Below are 12,305 nucleotides of genomic sequence, written 5' to 3'. Positions count from 1 at the left end.
TTAGCCTGTTAATAGGTGTTAAGAGGCTGGAAAATTGTCACATACAATTGAATTGTGAATCAACCACTTGAGCTTCAACGGTTTGAAACCGGCCTTCGGACCACATTGCCCTCCAAAATTTCATAATAATTTATGAAGTCCTCGTACTCCATATTATGAACAAAGCATGGATGCTTTTATTTCCATGGTTTTTATAATTTGTTGTGAATAACTCACCCGTCTCAATTCACCTCTCTCATTAAAAAATTATTCTGGCGCAAGGAGAGAACATAACGAGCACCTTCCAAATTTTCACTGCCGAACGAGCCACAAATTTTTCACATATTTATTAGTTACCCAATTAATAATAAAACCTTCATTGCTGCCGTTACCATTATTAAATTAACTTATCTAAATAATAATAATAATAAACATGTCTTCACACGACGTGGAAAATGCAAAGGTAAACGACACATAAGGCCATCTCTTTCTCCTAAATATAATTAATTACTAATTATTAATTAAACAAATGTATTTTAGGAGACCGTTCTCTCTTGGATCGAAACTGCTGGGACGACTCAGAAGCTTGCTTTTTTCAAACAGGTGGGAAAATTTATGACTTTATCGGAAATTAAGATGGCCCAAAACATCCTTGGTCACGCCAAAAGGGCAGAGAAAAAACTAGCTGCAAACGTTTACGAGCCTAAAAATCCCTTTCTACCTACAAAAAGTCATATCCTGCAAAATATCCTATCATCAAGGCCTACATTTTCGAGAGATGGATCATCATCATCACAGCTAAACAAGACTTTTGACAGGTATACGCAATCATATTAGAATAATTAGTTAACGATTTACTTAATTTACAAATACATTCGTTAAGTAGTAAATGCTTGGCGAAATCTGATATTCCGTGTTCAAGTCGGTCTAATTCCACTGGTGGCAGTGGAAGTGGAGGGACATTAAGTATTAAAGGGTAAGAGAAAGTGGTCCATTAAATTTAGTGTAAAAAATCTTGAATATTAAACGGTTAAACTAATTACCTAATTTTTCCAGGTCTCCCCATCCCTCTCAAGATAACAGGGTCAGATGCCCGGTGAAAACGTGTCGCGAAATGTTCGACTCGTATAACGCTTTTAGCCAACATATTCAAACCGTGCACACTACTTGGGAGAGGAAATGCCTCATTTGTGGGGTGAAATTTGAAGAGGTGGACAAGATTTGTTATCATCTGATAAATATGCATGGCTCATCAGCAGCAGCGGAGGGAGACATCGATGGACGAATGGTTGCCACCGAGAGTCGTGAAGATGACGAAATAGATGGCGAAACTGGAATTAAAATCAAACAGGAAGTCAACGACGAAATGGACGATATGAAAGTTGAGCATGACGAGGAGTGGGGTTTCATCAGTGGGGTATTTCGGGGGTAATTTCTGAAATGCTTCCCCTCTAGGATTAAACGACGGTGTTAGAAATATCTAATTTTGTACTGATATTAATGAGTCCCCCCATTAAAATTTTTGACTTTCTTTCATTACGTTACCTGTGACTTACTCTGTTAATTTAAATACATATTCTATGACAATTTATAATCGTTTATGTATTTTTCATATATTTTTCATGTATTTTTTATATTCTCGGTCAAATACATAATTGTTCAGCCAATAATCTTCCCAAAATGTTCTATATTATCAATTATTGAAAAATGTAGGAAATCTTTTCATTCCAAACTCAGACTGAAAGCAAATTTGGATATTTATACATATAAATATGTAGTTATTAAATATTAACTGGTATGAAGTACATACTTGTGTGAACATTTTGACATAGGTACATATTACATATTTCCATTAGTTGTTGGCTAAGGTGTTTATTTAAACGTACATATATGTATATGGTTATATTTACGTGTAAGTATGGAAATCCGTACATATACTTCTCAAACGTTTTATTTCAATAAAGGGCGCAAAATGTATTTTATTCAATCAATTATTTACCATTTCTTTAAGAATTGTGTACAAATATTTGAAAATGTTTTAATCCGTCCTCCAAAATTTTGAAAATGCTTTATCCATTCAGTTTACTTGGTTGACCAGGAGCTGTGCCATTTAGTCCATTTCACCGGGCTCCGAGTATGACATCGATAAGCCCCATTCGGATAATGCGTGCAGCGGGTCACATTTCCATCCGCGTCGATGGACGACGTCTCGCTTTGCCTGCGAACTCTTGGTGCGGCGTCTGAAATAAATTTTACAAAAAATTCATTTTAATGCAATTGCTGTTAACGTTAGGGGTGGTCCATAAATTATGTCACGCTGAAGATGGGGGGGAGGGGTCCCAAGAATCCGTGACAAAGTGTGACATACGGGGAGGGGGGGTTCGGCCGATCCGTGACATCACGTTTTGCAGGCCTAACTTAAATTCTCCGACTATGACCAAACTACAGTTTCGCAATTATTTCGAAATATATGTCCAAGTCCAACCGAATATCAAACCTTCGATCCAAAGCATCCAAAAGTTCAACCAAGTTTCTAAATTTTGTTCAAATCTTCAAATAATTTGCACAATATACAATTATTTGAAAATTTAAAAAATTCATGATGCCATAAAGTCTGCACAATTTAAAAAATCGTCATAATTTTGCAAAAAAATTCATTCAACAATTAAAAAAACATTACTAAATCTCCAAAAATTTGCACAATTAAAAAAAATCGTCCGAATGAACCGTATTTTTGATAGTTTCAAAAATGGGTACTAATTGAAGACAACTGCACGATTCAAAAATGTTAACATTTAAAAAATGTATCGCAGTAGAAAACTTAAAAATTTGGCGGATTTTTTTCAACTTATTTGAAACTTTTAAAAACTAAAAATACTAAAAAATGAACAGTAATTTTGGAAAAGGTTGTTATCCACAAATCTACCACGCTATGACTTTTCAATTCATCAAGGGTGTAATATGAGTATAAATAAAGCTAACAATTGTTCCTATCTGTAAAATTACACGGGTTTCACTCACTATGCGATGACGCCAGCGGTCTCGCTCCGATTTTGATGAAACGTCGATAATTATGTAGCCTTAGGTAAATAATTGAACACGTGTTTCGGGATTTTTCATAATGCTCAGTTTAAACAAAGTTATGATGGAATAAGTGGCCGAAAATTCGCATTTTTCTCGTGAAGTTTTTCTTTTTTCTTTTTTGAGGGAGAAAAATGCGAATTTTCGGCCACTTATTCCATCATAACTTTGTTTAAACTGAGCATTATGAAAAATCCCGAAACACGTGTTCAATTATTTACCTAAGGCTACATAATTATCGACGTTTCATCAAAATCGGAGCGAGACCGCTGGCGTCATCGCATAGTCAGTTATCCCGAAATATTAGGTTTAAACCGCAATTTGTACTACATCTTCTATGATAAAGGCATGGTTTCATAATTATCGGCCAAATAAAGTTAATTTGTGCAAAATCCTGGTGACAGAGTACATAAGATTCCCTTGTGAGTTTTGATATTACGCCATATTTACTACTCGCTCCTCTTTTATAGAACACATGTATGTATCATTCTTGCAATTGGAAAAATTCAGATTTTCTGGCGTGACGTGACAAGAGGGGGGGAGGGGTCACGTCGAGCGTGACAAAGGCGTGACAACAGGAGTGGGGGGGTCCTAAAAAAGGGCTTTTTTGCGTGACATAATTTATGGATCACCCCTTAAATCAAACTTTCTCACCATTTACGCTGAAGTTGACCAACAATACCAACGCGAAGAGAAGAAATGCTAACGAAAATCTCATGATTAAACAGGTTCAATTTTACAAGTTGTTTGTTTATTACGAAAAAAATTCTTAACACTGAATCAAAAAACGTTAAATCGTGAGATTTTATAGAAAATTTGATTTTTTCCTCATCTTGTGGTTATGTGTACCCTAAGTAGTACATATGTAAATATTTAGTGGTGTGGTAATTAGCTAGTAATTAAATACATGCGAAAGCATTTTTTCCTCTTTGGTTACAACCAAATCCGGGATAAGTAAGCAGTTACAATTGAAAAGTTTCTGAGAAATTTAACCATACGCTGAACTTAATCAGCGTATTTGGTATCATGTTTCATTCATGTTCTCATTTCGGAACCACAAGCAACGAGTATGTAAACCAGTAAACCACGATTAAAGTAATAAGTACCACTAACAACTAATAAGTACGTGAAGAAGTGCTACAAATTAGATATATCCCATAATAAATGTTCTTGACATTAACTTAACGCCATATGCACAAATTATTTAAGCATATTGTCATAAAAAATTGTATACACTTATTCCTTGGAGCATTAATTTTATTCGCAGAGTATGCATTATCATCATCATATCGAAAATCAATATCGTCGTATTAATTCGAAAACGACGTAAGTGCAGTCGTGTGTTAATTCGAAAACGACGTAAGTGCAGTCGTGTGTTAATCCGAAAAAGACGTAAGTGCAGTCGTGTGTTAATCCGAAAAAGACGTAAGTGCAGTCGTGTGTTAATTTGAAAAAGACGTAAGTACACAATAAAATCTTGTAAAAGGACGTAAGTGCAATTATAACTTTAACAACTGGTCAGTTTTTGTTCAAAATTACTTCGTAAGTTTAAATACATATTTATATATTGGAATGTGCTAAATATTTATGCATTAAAGTTTGTAACTCTTTGGAGTTTGTCGAAAATTAAATTATATATATTTTGAATGTATATATATAACTATTGGTTGTGAAATTTCAAAATCTCGGTTTGCGGAATCATACGTATGACCCTACGGGGAGGATCCCGTCATATTTTGGGGCCAATCGGATCACACCCCCTCACTCCCATGGCGTGTGGTCAGAGCAAAATGAGGCTTTTACAAAAATTGAATCCATGGATGAAATAGAGTTAAAGTAAGTGTTCCCGAGTTGTGACACACACCCTCGAGCCTAGGGGGTGTGGTCAGGGCAAAATGAGATTTTTACAAATATTGAATCGAACACGTAGGAGATATAAAACCATAAGATTGATTTATTAATTAGGATTGATAAAACAGTAAAACATGTAAGATGCATTATTCTTCAGAGTGGCAAGATAGAATGAGGAAATCTCAATTATTTTGTTATTTTTACATAATTCAGATTCGGCAATCTTTGTTTTCTTTGTTGTATCGCATTCTCAGTATTTTTGCGCTACTTGTGTACCGTGCGTTGCCGCAGTTTATTTATTAATGGAATTATTGATGAAGATGAAAGATTTACTTCAATAAATATAATATACATATTTAAATTTAAATTTTAAACTTAATTAAATATAATTAGTTTTGAAAAAACTGACCTGTTGTTAAAATTATAATTGCACTTACGTCCTTTTACAAGATTTTATTGTGTACTTACGTCTTTTTCGGATTAACACACGACTGCACTTACGTCTTTTTCGGATTAACACACGACTGCACTTACGTCGTTTTCGAATTAACACACGACTGCACTTACGTCGTTTTCGAATTAATACGACGATATGTTATTATATATGTGTATTTATGTATGCATAAACACATTTGCATAGTTTTTTTACATCCTACATAGATAAGGTTTGTGTCAATAAAAATTAAACCGTAACTCTACTGTGCCTTGCTTGATTAATATGTTAAGAACTTTACAATGCAATCAAATTTCCAACAGATTTATCCAAACCTTCCACTTTAAAATGTATTCAATTTTCAATTCAAAATTAGTAACAATATCATTTATTATGCCCCGGAACTAAATACACACGTCAAACAATCGAATGCAATTTATCGTGCAACGACGCATACAAAGTTTTCGTCGTAGCCAAAATCTTCCCGTAATAAACTTTTCCACAAGATTTAGCAACACTGACGGCCTGTTTTAAAGCAGGCATATCAATCTCCACAATTTTGACGAGTTCAACCCAATCTGTAACGGGAAGTAGACAAACTCCGCCTGGAGTTGATATAACATAACAATTTGGATGCGAATTGTACGCAAATTCCTTAATTTGGCTGCAATTCATGGAAATATTTGTATCTTTATTAGCGATTGGTTCAAGGACCTTTTGTAGGCATGACATTGTATTCCACATCCACGTTTGTCCCTTTGGAGAAAATTTGGACGAATTTTGGCTAAATTTGGTGCAATATTTCGTCCCAAATCCGGTCGCGTAGCCATTTTCCCCGCATGGAATAGCGTTCTCAAGACAACGCGAGTAGAATGAACAATCCCGATCGGATGATAGGCATCGACTGGAATTCAAATTCGAAGTTTGTGTCGAAATGTAGGTTCCAATCGCTGTGAGAGCAAGGGAAGATGCAACAAATGCCGTTCTTCCTGAAATTAATAAACACGAATTAGAAATATTGTACATACAAAATATGTACTACAATGTTAGAAATCCAGTATTAAAATAATACCAAGCGGTATTCATGTACCTAAATGACTCTACCAAAATGGTATTGGAAAGATCTATGTACCATGATAAGAGTAATTTGGTATTAAAGTTTTACCATTTTGGTATTAAGACATTTTTAAGGTCTTGTATAATTTTAATACCAAGCGGTATGAACTTTAATATCTAGAAATTAATGCCTGCTTGATTTATAAAAGTACACTTTTAAAGCTTACTATCAGATATGGCATTGTTTGACGAATGGTCATCTATGGTACTAAGGTAAGTCGTTACTAATTCATGATTTCTATTGATTTCTCCAAGCTCGGATCGTATGGGGTTCGTGATGTCGTCAATTGCATTATGACCGCTAGTTAAAAAAATAAATTTAAGCAACTACATACATAAATACTTACTTATTTATAGTTAATGGCAGACTATACTAAAAATGCAAATATTGGACTTAAAGTTACACAAAAAAATTTAATTCAAAATTACAGATATATTTATCTTTTACCTTCTTGTAGAATAATAGTTATGCTTGATGTTCATAATTGAGATCAAAATCAATTCAAATAGAGAGAAATCCATTATTAAATGTATAATGTGTATAGCTTCAGTAATTTCTCGTTTTAAATTTTTTTTTAAATTATCGCTGAACGAAATTTGTATGGATTATGTGTAAATATGCTCGTGTAGGAGGAAATGATGCACACGTATCAGAGTCAAAGACTTAAATGGTTCAACTTTTAAAACGATTTTTCTCTCCATAAATCACTTAATCTCGTTTAAATAAAATAAGGTTATTAAATTCATACAATTATTTTAAGAGTAACTCATTTGTCATTAAGTGCTTAAGAAGTGGTAATTTAAGTAGGACAGGATAATAACCCCATGGAAAAGATTCCTTTAAATTTCGTGAGATAAATGAAATGAATGCAAAATATGATGACGGGTAAAATTAATTATTAATGGTGAATGAACAATTGGACGATTTCTGTGTATGCATTTGCTTTACGCATGAAAGAAAAGAATGCCGTGTAATACATATGCAGTAGACAGGCTGGTCAATAAAAGCTGGACATAACAATTCTGGAGTTGTCGTTTGTGTGTGTTGGTACTTATGTATGTACATATTAGCTTACATATTCATTAGTGAATGGCGTTAGCAATATGATGACGTAGCAAAGTGGGTTACATATAATTTTTATTAATTTTGCATGCCGATGTCAAATCACAGATTAAGAATAACATCGTCAAATATGTACTCATTGCAAATCATGACAAATAAAACGCATTAGAAAATTTATATTTACATACGTACAAATGAAACATATATCTTCCATGGCTCGTTCTGTGCTTGCATGCATTGAATGCTTTAGTCCAGAAATTTGGAGTTTGCCAACTAGGGAAACTTTTCAGGCATTATGGAAATTATTGAATTAGTATTAAGCATAATAGTAAATGAAAATTAACTGATAAACTTGCTAAATCTATGCTATTAAGCCTTCCTTAACAAGAGGTACATGCATCCTCAATATCCGAAGTGTGTACTGTTCCCGCAGTCACAATTACCATTATTATATGTACTACTGTGAAACTGAATCAGCACTAATAAATTGGTCGTAATGGTTGCTACTATCTGTAAAACAAAATATCATAAATACGGAATCTTCAAATTAAAAATCGTGTCTGATTTTGGTGACCAAATTCCTTATATACATACCGGAATGACAATGCCTAAATCCAATACCATGAATTTCGTCTTGACCCGAATCCCCCTCAATTTTAATTCCCCTCCTCCATTCAACCCCTCGCGCCGAACCGAAGCATCTAAATCGTTCACAATCTCGTCGCTCTTCGCCCTCAACTCGGACCCTCTTTTCGCCACCATGACGACCAAGTAAAAGTAGACCATCACGGTGAGGAAATTTTGAACGACTTGCATCAACATGGGCTCCTTCTTTCCGAGCAGAGATGCGATAAAGTAGCCCGAAAAAATTATGCGTAACACGCTGTGTCCGATGTCCATCGTTATCCAGCAACCGAACAGTTTGCTGAAATCCTTGACTTGCACTTCGACCTGGGAGTAGAGATCGATTAAGCTTGTCGAACTGGTTTCAAGCAACGTTTCCTCGTTATCCGTGTCGAAATATGGGTGCTATGTAAATCATTTTGGGTTGGAGTACGGTTACATTGACTTAATTGCAAGATTTCTGGTCAAAATATTTCGACGAATTCTTGGCGTGATCGTTCGACCGTTTAATTTTATCAGTGATCCGTTTCTTGCGAGCTTGCTACATTTCTCTTGGCGCCTTGAATTGATTGCATGTCAAAATATCTGTAACTGGTTACTTTCACCCGAAACCATTATTTTAGGTATACAAAAAATTTCAAACGCTTTCAAAAAATGGTTTGGATCTGTAATAGATACTACAAAACTAAAAAAAATACGTCTTTAAATTTTGCATACCTAAAAATAGCGTGTATGTATTTTATCTAGCAATTTAATTATTCGCACATCGTCATGATTTTAAATCATGTGTAATTGTACGCAAATAAATGATTTGCATTCTTATACACAGATACAACACTTTTTGTCCCGAAACTTTTTGACTTCGTTTTTCCAATTTTTTTCAAGTAACCGTATTCCCACCAAAATAGGCTTATTTCCCGCATCCTTTCCTCTCCCTCGATTTCTTCTCGCTTCAATTTGAATCCGTTTCAAAATTTCCAAATACCAGATCAACACGTACACTTGGAGGAACGAAAAGGTCGAGTGGTAATACCCCACGACGACGGGGGTCACCATGAGAAACGCAAACTCGTAATCGTTCCCAACTTTGGTATGCATGAAATAGTACATTTCCAAACTCCAGTATCCAATTATTCCGAAAAATAGGCAAAATTCAATCATAAATCGCTTATAGTATCGATTCCCTCCAGAAACTTGAAAAGTAAGATTGAAAAAGTTTTTCCAAAATCGGCCCAATTTTCTGTGCTGGACTAACATGTCCAACTTGATAAATGAAGAAAAATACAAATGCGTGAAACATTTGAAGATCAGGACGAAATAAAATGTTCCCCGACTTTTCAAAATAACCAAAATTTCTGACGGTGGGCAGTACGCGTATCGGTACAAGAAGGTTATAACTACAGAGAATGAAAGCAAGGAGTAACACAAACCGGGAAAGAACTTCAGACAAATTGAAAACAGTTTCGAAATCTTGCCACGTTTTTGGGGATAGGTTTCCAATTTTGAAAATGAAATGGGAACATATCCCAGGAATTGGAGAATGGACAAGAAAAATGTGGCGTGAGCCATGCCGATTGAAAGTAGAATGAGACAGGGAAATGAAGGAAATTACACTAATAACAATTTTGATGGATTATGTAGAATCGATTAGAAATTAATTAGATTAGGGTAGACATAAAAAAACATGCACAAACATAAACATGGACAGAACATGTATATGTATTTATGTACTTATGACAATTTATGTATATTTCGATAGTCCTAAGCGGTTCTTTAACTTGAAGTGTTATAAATTATAAGTTATAATATCCCAAATCAAGTGGACAAGTACAAAATTGTTAGTCAATATACGTTCCCTAAATAGTATGGAGGCAAATATATTTATGTGCAAATATGCGTATGCACTTAATTAGGTATAAACGCTATTTTAAATAATTAGAGAAGTGGTGCTTTCTTGCCGTTATTTCTTGCACGTTGGTACTTGAACCCGAAACACTGGATAAACAGTTACATACATACGTCAATAGCTTGATTTTATCTCCTGATATCTAATTGGATAACATTTACTTGTTCAACCCACCCGTCGTAAATAAATACTCTAACTATGTAATTAAATGTGTCCAACTCGTAGAGAAAATAACTCTGAACGACATTTAATTTATGAAAGGACAATTTTACGAGGTACATAAGTACTACATATGTTTCTTCTTGTTATCAGTTAACGAATCAAAGATAAGAATAAATAAAAATATAGCGTTTACTTGTAACAAGTTACTGCGATTTTAAACGGAAGAGATTTCATTATAATTGCAATGCGGTTCGTTTTGCATGAAAATAGGTACTTCTTATTTCATGGAGTAACAATATGCATACTTTGTTTCATAATTTTGAGACTTCTCTTTTGGCACGAATTTGACTCAATCTGCTCTTCTGACAACTTTGAACTTAACTTTTTGTAAATAAAAACAAAAAAAAGAAAAATATTCCAAATTCTCGTCTGATTTCAAATAATTCAAAACTTCAAAATTAACTAAAGAAGTGCTAATTTTCTGCTACATATTGCTCAACAATCCAAGTGGTACTAGATAGATTGCATTTGGTTTAGATAAACGCATGTTAAATTGCGTAAATTCGTACATTAAAAGCTTTTCAATTTATCTAATTAAATAAACTAACTATTCATTTAAAATAATCAATTAATTGTATATATTCTACATTTTCAGGTCATGTCGAGCCAACTGTGCCTCCTGTGTTCACAAGTCTTCGCCAACGACGACGACACTATTGCCATAAAATCCGTCAAAAAAATCAAAATCGAAACCCTCTTCAAACTATTTCACCCTAATTACGAACCTTCTCATCAACCACAATTTGATAATGAAGAGATGTGCGACTTTTGCCAAGATTGTTATCCTCTCTTTAACACAATAGAAGAAATTAAGGGTCAAATTATATTACTGGAGGAGGAAATGGGAACTAAAGTTGAAAAAATTCGGGCCATTATGTTTGACACTTCATCTCAGTTAAAGAATAAGAGAGGAGAGAAATTTTCACAAATTCGTAACATAATCCTCCGCGTGACAGGTGAGACATTTTTTAACTTCAATTAATTAACTAGCGACTGTTTCTTTAAATATTCGCTATTAATTGCTCCAATCAGGAGAAGAAGCAGAAGAAGAGACAGAACAACAAGATGGCACAAATTTTATTATACCGGACAATGTGCAAGTCAAAATGGAACGTGACGAAGTAGATAATGTCGATCCTCTCGATGACCAATTCTTTGCTGGTGACGACTATAATCCCTTCTCTCAGCAAAATGTCGTAAAAACGGAAGACAAGAATTTTAATGAAGACGACGACGCCGACTACCCACACCCCGGGCTACGTTCCCCCCGTGATGCATAAATGTCCCCACTGCGATAGAGAATTTGAACATTGGACCCTTCTGAAGATTCATATTCATAGGGAGAGCGGCCCTTCTCTTGTGACCAGTGCGGAAAAGCGTTCGAAGTTGTGGGCGTGCTAAACCAGCACTTGAAACGAGTCCATGGCGTCGTTTTGGAGAAGAGCAAAGTTAAAGTGCCAAGGATCAGGAGGAAGAAGCTGAAACCGCAAGAAGACGGAGGAAATAATGCTCATGTTTAAATAAAATTGATATTTTTTGACAAAATTATTTAGTTAATACGAATCAAATTAGATAATAGAAAAAGTATTTAGTAGAATATTTGGAAAGGTGACTAAAATGAATATTACTTTTCCATATAAACTTTATGAATCAGAAACATGCCACTCATGTTTAAATTAATGATTTTTTACAAAGTTAATTAATAGAAATCAAATTAGATGATAGAAAAATTATTTAGTAGAAAATTTGGGAAGGTTATGTGACTGAAATAAATATTAACTTTTCCATATGAAACTGTTAGAAACATGCCAAGCGCAGGTTTTGTATTAAACACAATTAAATTGTTTAAAGTCCAATAGTGCTGAAAGCATTCATCAACGAAGCCTTAACGTATTAGCAGATGCATTATTACATAATATAAAAATTAGTAAATAATTTATGTATTACATAAAATAACATTAGTTATAACATACTTACATAACACTTACTTATTACTGTATTTATATGTAAGTGCATAAAAATGAAATACT

The 12,305-nt window shown here is 34.2% G+C and overlaps 3 protein-coding genes and 1 long non-coding RNA gene across 4 annotated transcripts; 2 read left to right on the top strand and 2 right to left on the bottom strand.

The window, feature by feature from the left end:
• The first annotated feature begins 196 nt into the window (after positions 1 to 196).
• LOC118439016 lies at positions 197 to 1,817 on the top strand. The gene is made up of 4 exons (XM_035860025.1): positions 197 to 442; positions 520 to 797; positions 866 to 955; positions 1,036 to 1,817. The coding sequence occupies exons 1-4, from the start codon at positions 413 to 415 to the stop codon at positions 1,409 to 1,411; spliced, it is 774 nt and encodes a 257-aa protein (XP_035715918.1). The 5' UTR covers positions 197 to 412; the 3' UTR covers positions 1,412 to 1,817.
• A 137-nt stretch (positions 1,818 to 1,954) lies between these two features.
• LOC110863400 lies at positions 1,955 to 4,258 on the bottom strand. Its single transcript, XR_002549262.2, has 2 exons — positions 3,715 to 4,258; positions 1,955 to 2,219 (listed from the first exon to the last, which is right to left on the bottom strand). It is a non-coding gene; the product is annotated as an uncharacterized LOC110863400 (long non-coding RNA).
• Positions 4,259 to 5,672: 1,414 nt separating this feature from the next.
• On the bottom strand, positions 5,673 to 7,223 carry LOC110863399. The gene is made up of 3 exons (XM_022112698.2): positions 6,909 to 7,223; positions 6,628 to 6,761; positions 5,673 to 6,333 (listed from the first exon to the last, which is right to left on the bottom strand). Exons 1-3 carry the CDS (start codon positions 6,980 to 6,982, stop codon positions 5,762 to 5,764), a joined length of 780 nt encoding a protein of 259 aa, XP_021968390.1. The 5' UTR covers positions 6,983 to 7,223; the 3' UTR covers positions 5,673 to 5,761.
• A 3,340-nt stretch (positions 7,224 to 10,563) lies between these two features.
• LOC110863398 lies at positions 10,564 to 11,737 on the top strand. The gene is made up of 3 exons (XM_022112697.2): positions 10,564 to 10,725; positions 10,871 to 11,231; positions 11,308 to 11,737. Exons 2-3 carry the CDS (start codon positions 10,874 to 10,876, stop codon positions 11,553 to 11,555), a joined length of 606 nt encoding a protein of 201 aa, XP_021968389.1. The 5' UTR covers positions 10,564 to 10,725; positions 10,871 to 10,873; the 3' UTR covers positions 11,556 to 11,737.
• Positions 11,738 to 12,305: the final 568 nt, after the last annotated feature.

This window comes from Folsomia candida, unplaced genomic scaffold (assembly GCF_002217175.1).
Source record: "Folsomia candida strain VU population unplaced genomic scaffold, ASM221717v1 Fcan01_Sc001, whole genome shotgun sequence".
NCBI lineage: Eukaryota > Metazoa > Arthropoda > Collembola > Entomobryomorpha > Isotomidae > Folsomia > Folsomia candida.
The sequence above is the reverse complement of the archived record's forward strand: the minus strand, read 5'-3'. Positions and strand labels throughout refer to the sequence as shown.